The sequence below is a fragment of the Sceloporus occidentalis genome, unplaced genomic scaffold (genome assembly GCF_023333645.1).
Source record: "Sceloporus occidentalis isolate IW3139 unplaced genomic scaffold, rSceOcc1.0.p SCAF_207, whole genome shotgun sequence".
NCBI lineage: Eukaryota > Metazoa > Chordata > Lepidosauria > Squamata > Phrynosomatidae > Sceloporus > Sceloporus occidentalis.
In genome coordinates, this window is record NW_028317187.1 from 1,020,227 (window position 1) to 1,039,736 (window position 19,510).

Below are 19,510 nucleotides of genomic sequence, written 5' to 3' on the forward strand. Positions count from 1 at the left end.
AATGTTTATATTCTGCAATTACTGGTTTAACAGCCAATTGCCTTTTAAATATCCAACACTTTATTGAAAAAGGAAATATTTTTGCCTAGTGGATAATCGGATGAAACAAACTACAATTGAGCATGAAAGAGTAAAATAAAAGTGCACATTCCACAGGCTATCCATATAATTAACAATTAGAGCTTGGAATGCAAGCTTCCACGTACAAAAAAATGGATTCTTAGTTAGCGCAGAACATCAAGGCTTCAAGGCATAAAGAAAATCAAAATAAGTTATTTCAAAACATTGTGTTTATAGAAAATTATTACAAAGTGTCTTTTGCACCATAACATTTTCCTTTGTTTTCATAAAAATAGAAAACATTACATTCATGCTATTAAAGGGACACACCAGCCGTCAAATGCACTCTAATGCATGCAGTCCTTTTACATTTTAGATTTTCTGCTGTCCGAGTCATTAAACTGCCCTTTAAAGCAGATTTACGTTGGTAATCCTGCTTTAGTGTTTGAATTGTTATGGAATAGTTTGTGTAAAATAACTCGGATATTTGACACAAATAAGATAAAAAATTGTCTGTTATTTAACTGTGTGCCATTGATATTTCTGGAATGGCAACCTGATTTAGCATGTTCCATGGATTCAATGGCAGATGGTCCTAAACTGCGATAATGAAGTCTACCATGCATATTTTTACGTAATTCTTAATCAAATGACTTGTGTAGCAATTATGTTTCCTTTTAATAGAATTATGGAGTCTGATCACAGTCTGCCAGAGATAAGCTTGAGTAAACTTAAAATGCAAGTTTAAATTCCTTTACTTTACTAATCTCTAACACTTATGCTGGAAAGCCACCCATGTCTCTGTCATGCTCTCTTTGAATTAATCCTTTCTTGTATTACACTAATTTTGGCTACAGCTCCAGGGGAGCAAAAAATGATAATAGCAGAAAATATTAATAACTGTCATCTAACATATAATATGACCTACCTATAGGGAAAACACGACTTTGGTTTTAAGTATCGCCATTAAGGAGATGCCAAAGTGGCAACAAGAATTAATATTTATTGATTTATATAACATCATACATGAACAAGATGACATATTAGTGTATGATGAGGTCATAGAATAATCAGCCATACATGATATTGGTGTTTCCCTCGGTATGTCATTAATTCTATTCTGGGTGATCAGTGAAACTGTATTTAAAAATGTCAACCTGTTGTGAGAATGTATGGAGTTCTGAGAGTGTGGTAAATAAGTAGAATGGCCTTCCAGCAGAACGGCAGAGGTTAAGTGAAGGACTAAATTATGTTTGAGGTTTTCTCAGCAGGAAAGGCTAGATGAGTTGAATGGTTCTTATCTGCTGTCAAGTTCTCTGTTTCTTGTTTGCATAGATAGCCAAGGCTGATGGAATCATCTTCTCAGTAGTGCTTTTGAGTATTATATTCATTTGGACAACTAAGAAAAATCCCAAATTGCTTCAAATTGAACTCGCTTGTGTCTTGTGCCTACTTTAATAAAGATGACCAGAAGGGTAAAGAAGTCAGCTGCTAAAGAAAAAAAGTGAACGCTAGGTAGCCAGTAGGCTAAACGTGTTTCGTACCCAATGCCGAGGTACTTAATCACAGCCTATGTACCCCAGTGTTGGGTACAAAACGTATTAGGTAGACTGGCTACCTAGCATTCCCTTTTCTATTATTTTATTATTGCCAAGGAATGTTTTTATTTTTATTGGAATAAAATTTGGAATTTGTAATCACATATCTCACCCTGTTGAAGTTTATGAATCAGTTGCAGCTGACTTCTTTACCCTTCTGGTCATCTATACTGCTTTCACTAAAAGCATTTTTTAGGATAAAACATTTTCTAGTTCTACAATTCTAAGTTCTAAAATTAACTTTTTTTTCCAAGTTGGTGAATGCTAATAATGATGACAAGCTATATTATATTTTGAAGGGAAGTTTGATTTAATTGTGGGTCAACGTTCAAATTCTATATTCTAGTTGACCGTGAGACTAACTGTGTGACTCTTAATGAAATGCTGTTTATCATAAGGACAACTTAGTGAAAGATTTCTTATAAAGGCCCCTTTGGCTTTACTGTGTTTAAACAATGTGGCTAGATCATCTAGGGGGCACAAAATCAATTAATGGGAATTTAGGAGTGCTAATGTTATGGCTGGCCTCATAAAAGTATAAGGGGACCAATAAATCAAGCTTCTAACACCTTATACTTGACATGTGCTATGCATGTCTGTCATTGGGACATGGTGGTCTCTCACCCATAGGCATTTATTATTAATATATATATATATATATATATATATATATATTATTACTTATTATATTTGACAGTTCCAAAAATACATATTCCACCTTAATCCATATATCATTGTTTAATCATTAGAAATAGTTTTTAAGGATCCATTCAATATGATGTTATGTACAAATATTGTAGAAGTACCATATACAGTGTATATATATATATATATATATATATATATATATATATATAAATATACATCCCCATATTCAAAATATTTATCCTGTTATGGTTTTACATAAGTAACATAATATACAATAGGAAAATATTATAACACAGAGTAGGATTTAGAACAACTCAAACAGTTGCTTAACACTCTGATCTCAAGGTTCACTTCACCTGTGCCATTACGGAGGAAAAATCTCCATTGCTCTATCAGTCTGATTCTAGACCTGAAAAAAGAGGTACATTTCCTCTATATGAGGAAGCCAACAGCCCCAGACACATCTTTTAACCTTCATATGTCTTGTCTGTTGGGTGAGGTTGATATTCCTCTAGACACAAGTGAGGAAGGATGTCCACTTCTGAACGTACCTTTACATTTGAGGTGGACCCCATGAGATCCCGAAGGATGAAATAACACACAAATAGGTTCATAATTCCACCGAGAATAGATAGCTGACACAGACAGTTTTATCTTACTTGTCCCATTACAGAGGAAATATCAACATATCAGTCTCATCCTGCCCACAAGGGCAGTCCAGAACCAAAAAAAGAGGCATTTCCACTTCCAGTTTAGTGGCACAAGTAGCAATGCATTTACCTTCTGCGCTCCCAGCCACTCTTCCTTGTCTGAGTCTACACTGCCTTAAAAAGGTGCGCCATGCTTTTAAGACATGGAGCACCTAGATATGACTTCATATCACTGCACTACATGTCTTAAAGACACACAGTGCCTTCCTAGACAAACTATAGGGACACAGCCTCCATAGCGTAAATGGGCCGGTTGAGGAGATCTCCCCTGAAACCGTCCCATTGAGCAGCATGATACTGGTTTTGCAGCAGGGGGACTATTGCCCCGCCTGGACCTGCCACCCTTGGCGTAATTAGCCTAGACCAGAATACATCATGGGGCCCAAATGAGCCAGAGGTTGTGGCTATTATTATTTCACTTTTCTGGTGTCTCTTGTTCTCCACTGCTAGTGTAAAGGCCAGATGTGGACTTCCTTGCTCACATGTGCCTACAGGGATACCAATTGTACACAACCGATGAGGCCCATACAGCCTGAAATGTATGTCTGGAGTTGTTGGTTAGCTTACGCATTGGAAATTTGCCTCATATTTCATCATGTGGCCAGGATCAGACTGATAGGTTGATTAAGATCGTTCCTCTGTAATGGCACAAGTGAGCCAAAACCTGAGACACTGTCGAGTTAGGACACATAGTAGGGCAGGTTATTAAACAGTTGTCTGTTCTTGGTAGATTTCTTCTGTTTATACTGTAAGTTATGTACTTTTAACATGTATGTGATATTTTTAACTGTAATTACCGTAAGTAAGGGCCCTTTCTGTATTTGTTGATATCGAAAGTGATTTAATTACCTTTGTTTTATATATAATAGGGAAAAGAAAAAATGTCGGTGCGCTAAGCTAGTCTCAGGCTCAAATAATACAAATGTATAATATAAGGCCTACCAAACAGTGTGAGCATGCTGCAAATACAGTGTGTTGGCTGTACAATGTATACAAAAAACAAAATACTGTCTGCGCTTCTCACCCTAATAAAGTTGGCAACAAATATATAAACATAATATAAATGAGAGGTTTTGGTTATATGAATTGGCCAAAGCATAATTAAGCTCACCCGCCACGTCAAGGCACACACTCTCAATAGGGTGAGATCCTACTCTCACCTCCTACATAGTGGGCACACAAAGCAGTTTATACTGCTACCAAAACCTTATTAATGAGTTGGGGGAGGTGCAATTAAACCTCCTCCCATTTAACCCCTGGACAGCAAGCTGCAACCAGACTGATGAGGAGCCAACAACCTCAATTATGTGCAAACAGGGAAAAGAAAAAATGTCGGTGCGCTAAGCTAGTCTCAGGCTCAAATAATACAAATGTATAATATAATATGCAGAAATTCTAGCCGCTTTAGGTTGATACTATTAGAATGCGCAAATGTTCATGTTATCTGATGGAATGTTGGTAACACAATGTTACCAGTTGTTCTTCAGAAATATAATTAGAATATATATTGTTTGGATTGTTTTATTTAAGATGTCAAGGATATCACATTCAATGGGCCATGTTACCATGGTAATGTTTGTTAGTCCCCTTGGTAATATACAGATTTATCCAAACTAGATAGGTCAACAGCAGGAAATGTAGCACTTATGCACTTCCTGTGATGGTGACATTTTGTGACCTCCATTACAGCAAACCAGAGGAAGTGATTAAAGCAACAGTGAATGATGGGTGGTGGCGAACGTGGAAAGTATTTGAAGGAGGGTGTGCCATGAGAAATTATGCTGTAAAAGCCAGATTAAGAGCATGTTGGGTAAAAGATGAGTATCACTCTGAGTTTGGGATTTGAAAGCTTGCTCTGACTTCACTATTCAATACGAAGAGCCAACCCTTTTGTTGCCTCTGTAAAATGCAGATTTAAAGAGGTAAACCTTTTTGACAGTCATAGAAGTGGTTTCGCTAAGCATTATGGAGAGCAGGCTTAATAAAGCATGAGTAGCTCATCTGAGTTGATCCTTTCTGGAGTTGGTGAGTTCTGGAGTTGGTGAGTTGGTTCTAGGCCACCTATAGACACTCAGGTTAAAAAAACAGTGCCAATCATACAGAGAACACAAAACAATAGACAATTATATGTTTACTATACTTGGTTCCAAATAAATCAACATAAAAAATCAGGTTAAAAGAATGGGTTCTGTCAATGTTTGTTTCTACAATACCATGCCTCAAATGTAGACCTTAATCAGGTGAACTTGCTCAGAACCAGGGCAGGACCAATGCTAACGTAATTAAATAACTTCCAATATCAACAAAACTTGTAATGGTTGTGTTTTACCATACGTGTGTATGTGTTGTCTTATAGTGAGTGCGTGTGCTAGTTTATAAGTTCCTATGAGGGGCAGGTGGCCAGGGGGACTCTACCATGGTACATAAAGTAGTATTTATGTTTATGCCAATAGAGCTTGGTTCAAAACAAGTGAACCCTGTGGATCCCCACCATCATGAAACTCCTGATATGACCTACTAATTCTAGAACAGTTGCATCAGAGTCCACTTGAAAAGCCCAGTTTATAATTGCTTTAATTTAAAATGAATTGTGTTGGAAAAAAAATATTTACCATTATTTTCTAAATTACAGTTTTCATCTTGTTATTTCATTTGGTCACGGTGCATAAGGTTATCCTCTGCACAAGAAAAACTCAGGATCCTACGCAAGGGAAATTACACAGTACCAAAAAAAACTGACAGTATTTTAATCACAGCAAAATGACAGGTATAATCATCTGGAAAATAGTGTTATCTAACGCATGAGAACAATAATCCACAGATGCTGAATAACAAATACAAATAGTTGTGTTCATTTTACCCATATTTACAGTCTTTGGTTTTTACGACTCACTAATAAAGAGATCTATTCGTAATACAATATATGTGTGTATGAGCTACCGATAGACCTAGCATTGTTAATGATGTTTTTTCTGTGCTAGCATCATACCAAAAATGCTAATGATAGTTATAAAATTTACATTTTTGTCGGGGCTGTTTTTAACTCAGGGCAAAAAGGCCAACTGCCCCTTGGGTCCGCAACAACCACGGTCACAGGGGTTGCAACTGCTACAGAGCCAACAGCTGACCTTTGTCACCACCCATGGGAAGCATGAACGCAGGAGTCATGTAAAGTTACGTGACCCTGCTCGTTCCTGCTTCCCCTGGTTGGAAAAAGAGAATGCCACAGAGAAAGCTGCAGGTGAGGTACAGTGATGCAGGAAGGAATATGAATGATTATGTATGTATAAGTTGGTGTTTGCATAGATGTGGATGTGTGTTTGTGTATTGAGCAAATATGGCACAGGCAGACAGTTTGGGTAAAAGGATTGCACAAACAGGCTGTTTGAGGGCAAAGGTGGTACAAGCAGGCTTTTTGGGGTAAAAATGGCTCTCCGGTGCTGTCACAGTGCATCCTGTGGTGGCATTTCGTCAACACAGTCTAAGCTTAGGAGACGATTGTTAATCGACTCCTAAGGTCTTTTAAATAAGGGTATATATATTATATGGGCGGACATTGACCCAACGGAGAGGAGCCACACAGGGTCACTGAAGCACATTTCACTGTTGCTGCCACGACATTGAGGTGCTTAGCTAATCCTGTTGCCAGCAAAAACTGGCGGGAGACCCATCAGAGCAACAATGGTCACCCTTTCTACTATCTTAGCAAATCAAGGTGAGCCAGGAAAATCCTGACTGATTCCTTTTGTATCCCAGTCCAAGTCAGGCTCCAGTGTTACTGTCTCCCTCGCTTCAGTTTATGGTTTTCCATCTGGCTTTCTGGCTGTTGCTGTTCCTGATGTGACCTTTGGATTTTGACAACCAGTGTCTCAACCTAGACCCCTGTCACTTCACAATTCGTTAAGATAGCAGACTCAACACCATCTGGCACATGGTTATCACTTGATTTTAATAGGTAGCTTACCTGCGCCCTTTTCTATTAACCTAATATTCCAGAATACCACCAAATATCCATGCAGATAGCTTAAGGTAGGACCAAGAAATATCCTATATATGATGAATTTGAAGAAGACCAAGTTCAGTATAGTGAGTGTTAAATGGGATATATATATATATATATATATATATATATATATATATATATATATATCATTGCAGTTCTGTAAACATCAGTTTTGCTACATAATTGCAACACTGGAATGTTTACCATTTCATAAAGTAAAATATTTTATTTCGAGAGATTTCCCAAACCTGCAAGATAATTCATAAAGGAAACTGGAGATCTGAGTTGGGAATCATTGCCAACTACATTTATATTACAGGTTTTACAAAATCGAATGCCTGGTGGCTTTGCACGCCGCAGATCTCTCCTTAGCATCTGCGGAAATGACACTTCAACTTAAGGAAACAATTTATTTCTTGTTTATTTGATTCATAGAAAGACGTGGAACAAACAACCAAGGAAGTGCTGTGTTGCCTGGACTACTAAATATTTTCCAGGAAAGGTGTGGACATCTTTTATTAGAAAAGGGTATACAGAATTATTGTAATCAGTCATAAGGAAATCTCTTGGGAAAATTATGAGTATTATTTTTGGAATCAGGAAGAATATTTTCCCATTCCCACAGATATATTATTTCCCGAACCAACAAAAACATACAAAAAATATAAAGAATAATGGACTTTGGTCTTTATTAATCTAGGAGTAATATTGTATACATCTGGTAGCAATTCCTCTAACCCTGGCATACAAAATCTAACCTTACGCTCCAGGAACGTACCTTGGAAGCCACCAGAAGTATCATATTATTTCTTTAATTAAACTTAAAATATGTGAATATAAATAAAAATCTGCATACAAATAAGTCAAATTATGGATTAATTGGCAAAGGTTGTATTTTCATACTCCAAACAAAATATGGAAAACTTGGGATGCCCACTTTAGTGATTTTGTTAGCTCACAGTTGACCTTAAAAAGAAAAGAGAGCTTTTGGTTATAGCGAAAGTATATTTTAATTAAGAGAAATCAAATTATGGTCAATAAGATGTTCAGAAAGAAACAAAAGCTATTGACTTTTTTTTGTAATCAGAAAGAAAAATGTTTTCTGTCTTAAGCCTCAAGACGGAAATCTGTCGATAAGATGTTTTATCTTTGAATTTATCCGAACCCTAGTGAAAATAGTCTTAATAGAACAATATAGGACTAAATAAACCTGTTATGGAATCCAGCCCCACTGGGTCAGATTGTTGTGCTTTTGGACAGCCTCTATGTGATTTCACATTCGTAATTAGTAACGCATCGCTAATATGTTATTAATGCAAATTAAATTAATTTCAGCCATTCTACTGCTACAAACAGAGCTCAAAGTCTGCACAAACGTAAGTATTCGGCCAGTAATGTTTTTAGATTTAGAGTTATGCACATAGCGACGGTTTAGTGAGGCCAAGTATGTAGACATTTCCCGAAAGGGTCCAGTATAAAAACGTGCCCGCTATTAACTGCAAAAAAACAGGACATGCATGATTGATTGCATACATGTTAAGAGCAAATCAAACACACGCATACATCATGAACATGGCCGGCCAGTGACTTACGACAACAAACCGATATATATTTTAAAAAGGAATAATATATATAAATATATAAAAACACAATTATATATATATATATATATATATATATATATATATAATATCCAACAATAGTTACCGGCACTCCAGGGACTTTCTAAATAACCACACGAAAAACTTCGATTTTCAGGTCAACGTTTCAGTCTATTTATTGCAGACTTTCATCAGGACATGCCGGTAACTATTGCTGGATATTGTATGATTTACTGCTACAGCTACTTGGCACCGGGCAGAAAATTGGTATTTGGAGTGCACTTGTTAATTTTGGACTTTTTATATATATATATATATATATATATATATATATATATATATATATATGCCAGTTTATATATATATATATATATATATATATATATATATATATATATATTTATTTATTTTACATATAAAAATTACATCTATAATATATATATATTTACATATATATTTAAATATTTATATATATGCATACATCAAATATATATAAATATATATCTATATTTTATATATATAATAGATGTAACAGTATATATATATAAATATATATATGTAAATATATATATTATAGATTTAACTTTATATATGTAAATATATATATATATAAACTGACATATGTTTCAGTTCTGCGCACACTTCCGCCCTTTTTGCGTCACTTCCGTTCCGCTACTTCCGAGCTGTCACTGATTCTAGGAGAGAAGATGGCGGCGGCCGGTGAACCTATACGGCTTGAGAGAGGTGAGGGGTGGTGGAGCAGCCCTGTCAGGGCCATTAAAGCAGTGTCTGGGCGATCGGGTACTGGAGTCCGTACTCAGCGTAACGCGGCCGTTTTACAGCACGGCGACCGGAGGGTCCCGGCCATTAGAACCGATTCGTACGGTCACAGTAATTGTATTGCCACCCTGTCCGCATTCCCTTATAATTATGTAACGTTAGCGTTTTGTCATCGGAGTAGCTAGTAATGCTTTATTTACCGGAAGGTTTCAGTAACGGAGGCATGAGGGTGTTCTGACATCATATGTTATGGTTGAAATATATCTGCATCTGGGTTAAAAGCAGCACGGTTCCTATAACCGGTGGCTTATAATGAGGCATTTGTAATTCCCTCTTTCTTTAGCTGCTTCATTATAAAGCTCCTCATACTACCAGCTTGTCGGGCATTACAGGTACTGAACACCCCAAAGGATTGCTCGGCAGCCCGGCTTGTGACAGAAGGGGGTCAGGCCCGCTGGGTTATCGGCATATCTGCCGGCTGTTCTCGGTGTACCGATCATCACCTCCACGAGTTTAGAGTTTCTCTTTGGTTGTTTAATCTGCTTTGTTGCCTCCTGTCGTGTCTTTCTAAGCCAATCCAATTTATTTGTGAAGTGGGTATGGACGCTAAAAGGCTTGACAGATGCTGACAAATATAAATTGCTTTGTTCTAGAGCAATAAGGATATATATAATATATATATATATATATAATATATACACACACATACACCGATCCGCCATAACATTATGACCACCGGCCTAATATTGCGTAGGTCCCCCTTTGTCTACATAACAGCCCTGACCCGTCGAGGCATGGACTCCAGTAGACCTCTGAAGGTGTGCTGTGATATCCGGCACCAGTTGTGAGGTGGGACCTCCATGGATGCGTCCTGGTGCCAGGTGTTCTCCAAGTAAGTAACGCACTCGGCCATCCACGCAATGCAAAAGAAAACGTGATTCATCAGACCGGCCGCCTGACTGGTCTGCAGCTACGCAGGGTCATGGGCAGCCAAGGCTCATTGACTCGTGGGTGGCAAAGGCTGGCCCGTGTGGTGAAATCCAACAGACGAGCTCAAATCGCTTAAAAAGTGAGTGCTAGTTCTGGTAGGTCAGAACATCGCAGTTTGTGTATGGGGCTGCGTAGCATGCTGACCCCTGTCCACTGCCGAAAGCTCTTACCATGGGCATGTGAAGACAAGAACTGGACAGCAGAGCATGGAAGAAGGTGGCCTGGTCTGATGAATCACGTTTTTTTACATCACGTGGATGACACCAGGATGCATTATGGGAAGAAGACAAGCCGGCCGAGACAGTATGGTGCTTTGGGTGATGTTCTTCTGGGACCTTGGGTCCTGCCATTCATGTGGATGTTACTTTGACACTTACATGGACACGGTATTCATGAGTGGTTTAAGGAACACAACAACGTGTTCAAGCTGTTCCAATCGACCATCCATGGAGACCCCACCTTGCAACTTTCAGGACTTAAAGGTCTGCTGCTTACGTCTTGGTTCCAGATACCACAGCGAACCTTCAGAGGTCTAGTAGAGTCCATGCCTCAACGGGTCAGGGCTGTTTGGTGGCAAAAGGGGGACCTACATAATATTAGACAGGTGGCCATAATGTTATGGCTGATCGATGTGTGTTTATATATATATATATATATATATATATATATATATATATATATCACTCACACACACACTACTGCTCAAACATTTGGTGTCACTAAACTGCTTTTATGGAAAACAAGGGCATTTCTCACTGTAACGTAATTGCAAAAGGGTTTTTTAACGGTCAATTAGCCTTTTAAACTTGGATTAGTGAACACAACGTGCCATCGGAACACAGGAGTAATGGGAGTAAAAAGGGCCTCTGTGCCCTATGAAGATATTCTATTAAAAACCGTTTCCGGCTACAATACTCATTTCCAACATTAACCCTGTCTGCGCTGGATTTCTCATCCATTTCCTGTTATTTAAATGGACAAAATGTGCTTTTCATTTAAGACCAAGGGCATTTCTAAGTGACCCCAAACTTTTGAGCAATTAATTTATATACACATATACATCATCGTAACCTTGCTGCCTCCAACCTTGCACAAGCGGAACTGTATCTCCTTCATGGTTCTAGAGTCCGTATGATTTGCCATGTTACATGCGTGCAGACGCGGGACCGTATGAGAGAGGTCATTGTTAACTCCCCAGGCTGCCAGAGCTGTCATGATGATGAATGTTGTGGAAGTCGATGCTGAACACGGTACAGAAATCGGAGGCCGTGTTACTTCTCGCCTTGGGGCAGGGGCTGTGCGAATAATCAGTTCTGTAGGACAAAACTGCATCGGGCCTGAGAGGCGGCTTTAGTACCTTTAAGGTTATCCTCACGTGAGCGTCTTTGAGTTAAAAAGCTCTGTTTAGGTGGTCAGAAAGCATCGCTTTTCAAACCTAATAAAGAAAATTAATTCCAGGCTGGTGGCTGATGGATTTGTGTAGAGTTTACAAGCTTCATCTTTAATGGATTTTGCTTATAGCACATCCGTCACCATACGGATACGCTGTCTCTGGTTAGATGACCAGATCTTGCCTTTCCGATAACGCACATTTAGGCGACATGTAACCCTTCGAGGGTTGGGAGGTCGAGTGAACTTTTGTTTTGCGCTAGTTACACTTCGACAACCTTTATAGCTTACGTTTGAGCAAGGGAATTTTCTTTTCTGTATTTATAGATACCTTAATGAGAAGGGGTTAAACTCCACTATCATGCTAAAGCAAAAATCTAGGATAAAACAGAATGCAGAAACAGCGAGTCATGAGAGCTGTGCGCAAACCCATCAGCCCATATTCTTTATACGAAAATAAATAAAACATATTTGTAGCAGCATTGGTTACCATAGTAACAAGCAGCCATATTGACCTTTTTTTTTTTTTTTTTGTATACTCGAGCAGAAGGCATTGGTCTGTCACAGACCAATTGGCGAGTTCCCCTTGTCCCCAGACGGAGTGTCTGTTTAAACATCAGGCATCCGTCCTTCACCGGACGTCTCGCTTGTCCACTTAAACACGTGAGACTACTGCCAGGGGAGGAAGAAGAAGGGCTGCCTGTTGGCTTTGCAGACGACAGGAACCACGCACAGAAATGTCCTTGTAAGCGATCGCCTACTTGAGGACACTAAGCGCCGCGACATAGGAGATATGTAGTTGGCTCACTTTGTTTTCTTGACATATCTTCTATGAAGCTGGCGCTCAAGGGGTTAAACGTAGCTTATAGTTTTCATCCTAGATACAACTCCCATGAGCCTCAGCCTGGCCAGCAGCAACTGTAGATCCCTTTTGTCGAACCTTGATTTAGTACGTTTGTACGTTAGAGGACCTTCGTGCATGCAGCTGTGGGCTCCGTATTTCTACAACAAAGAGTTAATGTCGTCAGACAGCCGTCGGCTCCAAAAAAATATCTTTATAGTATATTTTCACAGTGAAGCAGATGGCTGGAATGTGAACAGATATTAGGTGGGAGCTGTTCGGAGTGATTGCGTGTTCTCGGGCAACGGCTTTCTGTCTAATACAGTGGTTTTTTATTATTTTTTTTGTCCGTCAGCATTATAATTTGGTTAATTCAAGGATAATTGCATCACTCACTAAAAAAAAAATGGAAGGCTGTCGTGTACGGGCCGGATTTAGCCAGCTCATCACTGCTGCGTATTGTTGGGTTTAACGTATCTCCGACCTTTTCAAATTCCGAGGCTGAGTTCTACTAAGCCTTTTTTTTTTATATTTTATTTATTAACTCGCTTTCTGTTTTCCTTTGCCCCCTTTCCTCTTCCTATCACCTGTCTGGCCTGTCTGGCCAGGCGATTGTTTTGGCCACCTCCATTTCCAAAACCCACAATGTGTCTGAGGTTTGGGCACGTTCTAGTGCTTTTGATGTTGCAGATCCCCAGGTGACGGATCATTTAGTGGTTCACGGTTCGGTCAACGCTGATTTGAGGTTGAAGTTGAATGTAAGAAGAAGACAGCAGATTACTGCAGGTTCCTCTGGAGCTCATCAGAGGTTCGGCCTGCGGAGGAAAGCTGGAAAGGGTCTCGCCAAGCTGTGAATTTTCTTTAGACGTCGGTTTGTTGGGATTTGCTTCTAGGGTCACGTTGTTGTAGTGCCGCAGCTTTTTGCCACTGGTGTGAATTTTTCTTTTAATTCTATTTTATTTATATCTACAGATATCATAAGAGCCATCGAGCTGCTGGAGAAGCTGCAGCGGAGCGGAGAAGTGCCCCCGCATAAACTACACGCGCTGCAGAGAGTTCTTCAGAGCGATTTCTGCAATGCTGTGAGAGAGGTGAGGAGTCTGCCTTACGGCGAATACGTAAAGTGTAATAACCAGAAGATATTTCTAAAAAGGTGCCGTGTCACAGAATATTAACTGAGCTGTCTAGCAAAGCATTGTATTCTTTCCTCTGTGAACGTTAATCGTCTGCAAAAAAGGACAGAATGTTTAAAAAAAAACAAAAAAAAACAAACACCTTCCATTTCTGCAGGAACAACCTATGAGTGCCTGCTTTTGTGTCATACGACAATCATGCGATCCTTCGATAATTATTCCTGGGAAGGCTTTGGGTGTTCCACACAACTAGAAATAATGTTCTTAATGCTGCGTTTAGTTATAGTGTCCTATTAAGCAGACTAGGCGATGGAGGAATAGTGCAGATCGGGGGTTGCATCAGAGAGGTAGTAGATGACCCCTGCCGCATATGTCTATTCTTCTTAACCTGGAGTATGAGACTGGATCTCTGGAAAAATAAAATTGTTTGATTAGATTTACTATCGCAGTTGTCAATACGGATTGTGGCGGTGACACCACTAACCAATCGACGATCGGATCATTCAACACCGACGTCTACCTGCTTCCCAGTAACGGTTGCCATATAAACAACATGTGATGGAGATCGCGTGTACATCAAGGAAATGCGGGCCACCAATGTTCTCCTGTTTTGTCATTAGATTTATTGATCTAGAGTGGTTGTGTCATTACATTTATTGATCTAGCGCCCGCAGGTTCCGTAGCGCTTCTAATTCCAATCCGAGACGATAAAAATAAGTGAACTTCACGCACAATAACAATACTGACGCCACGATGGCCTTCGCTTGCCAGCTTGTAATTGTTTCACGTTTTCTCTTGTTTTTCTTGCTTTCCAAGGTCTACGAACATGTTTATGAAACCGTTGATATCAACAACAGCCCTGAAGTTCGAGCTAATGCTACCGCCAAGGTAAGGTCGTCCCCGTCCCACTGATGTGTGCCTCAACGCATCACGGTTTAACCCCTTAAGGACAATGGACACATTAAAAACAATGCATTGTGAGCCCGTACATGTATTGGCTTTGTCATGAACGGGTTAAAGGGATACTGTCATGACTTTCTATTGCCTTCAGCACAGAGAACACCTGCATATCATTTCATGCAACCATTAAGAAAATTCAAAGAAAAAAAATGCAGTTTGTCTCCGACAAGGTTTTTTTTTTTTTTTTGTGCAGAATTGCTACTTTAAACAGCTTTTTGAAGCCAGAAATGCGTAAAAAAAAAATTCTATATAAAATATACAGCGGCAGCTCATGGATTCACGAGTATAGACCGAAGCGGAGGTAATGATTATGCTATAACGCCTAAATGCCACAGTCTGGGCGTTAACAGATGGAGTTGCGGAAAATGTGAAGTGTGACGCTACGGCTTTAAGGAATTTCCGGTCTATTAACACAATGTAATCATAACTGTCTTAAGTAATCTTCCTGGACACGAGGCGCACATGGCTGAGCGACCATCACATACATGTTAGTTGGATTACATATGCTTCCCGTGTCACCAGAAACAAGTGGGGGAAGACAATGAGAAGGCGTGATTTTCGAAGTCCCGTAAAAATAGAACGAACACGCAGCTTTTCACGCGGTATAAAGTGAATTTCACGTTTGTTAGCATCAAAGCGCTGCGCCTCCCCGACCGCTTGTATCCTTTGCTTCCCTTTTCCCACCCGGAAAAGTGAAACAAATGGCCGCAATGATATACGGGACTTCAAAGCGTCTACAGAATGGTAGGAGGGATGGCAGAATAGTAGTAGTGCCTGCGGTAAGCAGTTAAGGGTTATGTGTTTGTCTCTAATGAGTTTTACAGGTGGCCGTTACATTGTGAAAACACTAAAATACCCCAGAATTTAATTAACGGCTGCGTATTATTAAAAGGCTATTATCCCACGCCGTGTACGTAAACAGACAGGGCTTTGAAAACTGCTGTTTTACGGTCTGTTTTCGCTATAAAAACCTTCGCTTGTAATAAAGTGTAAGCTTTTCGTGTTTTTCAGCATCGTGTTCATTAACTTTCTGGTTTCCTGCCGCTTAACCGGCCGCCGATCGCTACATTTGCTTAGAATTTGTTATTTTTCTTAGCAATGCTTTTGTGCATTATATGGAACACCCACCTATGAGAACATTATACATCAATTCTAAAAACAAAGCAACCACTGGATTTAACAAATACAGGAGCTGATTTCAAAGGATGGGAATGTTAGCACAAGAGGCCATAATCTAAAACGACATGATCAATGGCTTAGCTGTAAAGGAAATTTTGCTTTACTGAGAGGGAGGTAGATAAGTGGAACAGGCTCCCAGCAGAAGTGGTAGAGACCAATACAGTGAGGGAATTTAAACATGCATGGGATAGGCGTACGGCTCCTGAATCTAAGACAAGACTAACGACTGATTAAGGTTTCATTCTTTGCATTAAGATAAAGCGGCAGAGTAGATGGGCTAAATAGTTCTCATTTGTCCTCAAATTCTCTGATATGTTCTGTTGTAGGCGACCGTGGCTGCATTTGCTGCAAGCGAAGGACATTCCCACCCCAGGGTCGTCGAACTTCCCAAAACAGATGAGGGTCTCGGATTCAACATAATGGGAGGAAAAGAACAAAACTCCCCCATCTATATTTCTCGGATCATCCCCGGAGGAATAGCGGATCGACACGGAGGACTCAAGAGGGGGGACCAGTTGCTTTCGGTCAATGGCGTGGTAAGAAAGTGTTTTTTGGTTTTTTTTTGAATGTTCGTGTAGAGACATCTGACACAAATACACCTTAAACCACAAATCATCCTTGCATTTTGAATGAAGACATAAACATTATAAGAAAGTTTACTTGGTTCCTTTGCGACGTAGCTGGAGATGCGTAGAGCGACTCCGCAATTAAGTTACTTCTATGGTTGTTGGATGATAATGGGATTCCCAGGGAACGCGGTCTTTTCAAATCTATTTTCAAATATTCAAAGTTCTTTTTCCCCCCAAAAAATCACCTTCATTGTGTGGAGTCCGTTTTGTCCGATTAATACCTTGAGTTTTGATAACGCGTTTCGCAGCAAAGGCGCTTTAAGTGGCTGGTGTGGTTTTTCTTCAACACTTGATATTTATATATATATATATATTGTGGTAAAGTGTATGGGAGAGTGGTTGATGGGATATATGTCTCACCTGGTTACCTCAGCCAGGCCTGGTAGCAAACCCAGGTGCTCTCGGGTGAGGCTTCCTAAGCTCGTTACTGGGGAGGAAGCCTTAAAAGAAAGGGCTGTTAGGTTTTCAGAGGGAGGGAGACACTGAATGAAGGAGCAGCTACAGCCAGCGCTGCAGCCCACCAGGTATGAAGCTTTACCCCATACAAAACTGGTTACTTTGCTTTGCGTCAGACCTTAGTCTTGTAGAGAGGTATCCTGCTGTTTAGTTAGAGCCGGACAGGCTTATAGTTTGTTTTGTTTACAAGGTGCTCTGTGATTACAACATCTAAATAAACACGCTTTTACGTTGGAAACCTGTGTGAAACTGTCATTGCCGCCCCATGCGTGAGCTGTCCCCTACAATATATATATATATATATATATATATATATATATTTCTAATATCGGACTACAATCCCTAATACAGGAATTATTGCATGACCGTCGCTCTAAGGAGTGCCGGCGTTATTTTTGCTTCGCGGTTGGAGTGGGTGCTCCACGTTTTGAGCTTGAGCAGCCTGCCATCCCGTTACTATTCATTAAATACGTGGTTTGAGCTGGCCCACATTATACTGAACATTACAGGAACTACAGGTTCCTGCTTTATAACATGAAAGTGCTTGCCGGATTTTTTTATTCTGCTGTTTAACCCTTTAAGGACAGTGGGTTGTCCTTAAACCCATTAAAAACAATGCATTGTGAGCCTGTACATGTATGGGCTTTGTCATGAAGGGGTTAAAATATTTTGTATTCAGTGCTTTGAGTTATTGGTGTGTATGTATGTATATATATATTTTTTTCTTTTCTGAAGAGTGCCTTTGTACTGGAAAATCAGATTTGGTGTGTTCCATCTGTAAATGATGTGTGATTTATGTTAAATTAAATAATTATTATTAATTAAAGAGAATAATAAAATAAAAATCCAGATGTTTTGGTAACATGTTGAATAAAGGCCGAAGAGCAAATAGCAGGTAGGGCCACTACTTATTCACCTATTTTATTATTCTGAGATATAAATAATCTTTTTGAATTGTTTTAATAAAAACATATAATTAATTCTATTAAACCCGTGTGTTCCACAGAGCGTGGAGGGTGAGCACCACGAGAAAGCCGTGGAACTTCTAAAAGCAGCACAAGGAAAGGTGAAGCTGGTGGTCCGGTACACCCCGAGGGTCCTGGAAGAAATGGAATCCCGCTTTGAAAAAATGAGATCGGCCAAACGTAGGCAGCAAAACTAAGAGCAAATGTTGTATCCACGAGACACAGACTTTATATTCCTCTCTCCAATAAATTTGGGTTCCCCTGTGGACTACCAACGCTGCGCTCATTCTAGATCCCAGCTGGACAGTCTCGAAACTCGCAGAATGTATGGACATCATCAGGAGAATTTGCAGCCGAGAACATTGCCTTTTGATGTCTGAGCTAAATGTAAAAAAAAATGTTTACAGGGCAATTTTTACACACCCCATTTTTTTAAATCTTCAGAATTTTTCATATGCTAAAGATAATTTGCATTTGTAAACTGTTTCCAAACAACGGGTCCGTCGTCAGTCTGTGTCGCAGTGGATATTGTGGATTGTATAGTAGAGTTTGCTCCGGTTTAAGCCATTCCCCAGTTTTGATATCCCCAGTATGTCTGTAAAAGTACGTATATTTTTTGTTAAAATACTGAAAATCAGTTAGCAGGCGTCCCTTTAATATTACATCACTGCAGATTAGGGAATTATCGTATTTTTGGACCTACACGTGGTTAGGAAGTCATCTGAGTTGGAAAAAGTCCAGGCAAATTTCTCTTCCAAGCCGCGACAGCTCTTTATGCTGCCTGATGGTAATGTTTCACCAATGTTATTACTCCCAGTTTAGTAAATCCACCCCTATTTTTGTGTACTTGCTTAAACACGCAACAATAATCATAGGTGAAACTACATTCTAAGATAAAAACCTAGCTGTATTTCTACTCTATAATTTGTTGCATAAAAAAACTACGTTTCTATCCCTCCAGAACAAGTTACTTTGTTTTCCTAGAAATGTTTTGTGGCTGTAAGTAGAGCAGTTTTCGGTGCTGTTGCTTGTTTATAATGAGCATCATTTATTCTGCTTATAACGGGATGAAAACTGGAAAATAGAGAATTGCTAATGGTTGTCTTACGAAAACCAATATTGCTAGTTTGGCCAAGGATATATAAACATGTTTGCAGATGAGGTCTGCGGAACAGGAAGAAATGTGCGCTTAATGAGTGTCCACCGGGTGGCGCTATTGCCGCACACATCGTACTTTTCTATTTACGGCTAAACTGGTAGACCCCGGTAAGGTTGGTTTTGCGAAACAAAAAGCTATTCGCCTCCAGGGGGCTATGTTATATACATTTTCTTAATATCAGCACACAACACTTTTAATGTGGACCCATAAAACAGATTCTACAAAAAATAATAATAATTGTCACAATAAACATACTCGGATTAGTGTATGTGTCCTAATGTGTTTTTTTTTTTTGTTTTTAGGCCATTTGTACTGATATATGAAATCAGTTTTGAAACTGTGTAAGCCTAGGATAATTTAATATTTATTCTACAGCCTGTAATTTAAAAGTAGGCAAAATCATTTAATT

At 39.4% G+C, this 19,510-nt stretch overlaps 1 protein-coding gene across 1 annotated transcript; it reads left to right on the forward strand.

Annotated features, from left to right (window-relative positions):
- The first annotated feature begins 9,327 nt into the window (after positions 1-9,327).
- Positions 9,328-18,139, forward strand: LOC149277655 (protein lin-7 homolog C-like). Its single transcript, XM_089502641.1, has 5 exons — positions 9,328-9,364; positions 13,593-13,711; positions 14,570-14,641; positions 16,219-16,428; positions 17,984-18,139. Exons 1-5 carry the CDS (start codon positions 9,328-9,330, stop codon positions 18,137-18,139), a joined length of 594 nt encoding a protein of 197 aa, XP_089358767.1.
- Positions 18,140-19,510: the final 1,371 nt, after the last annotated feature.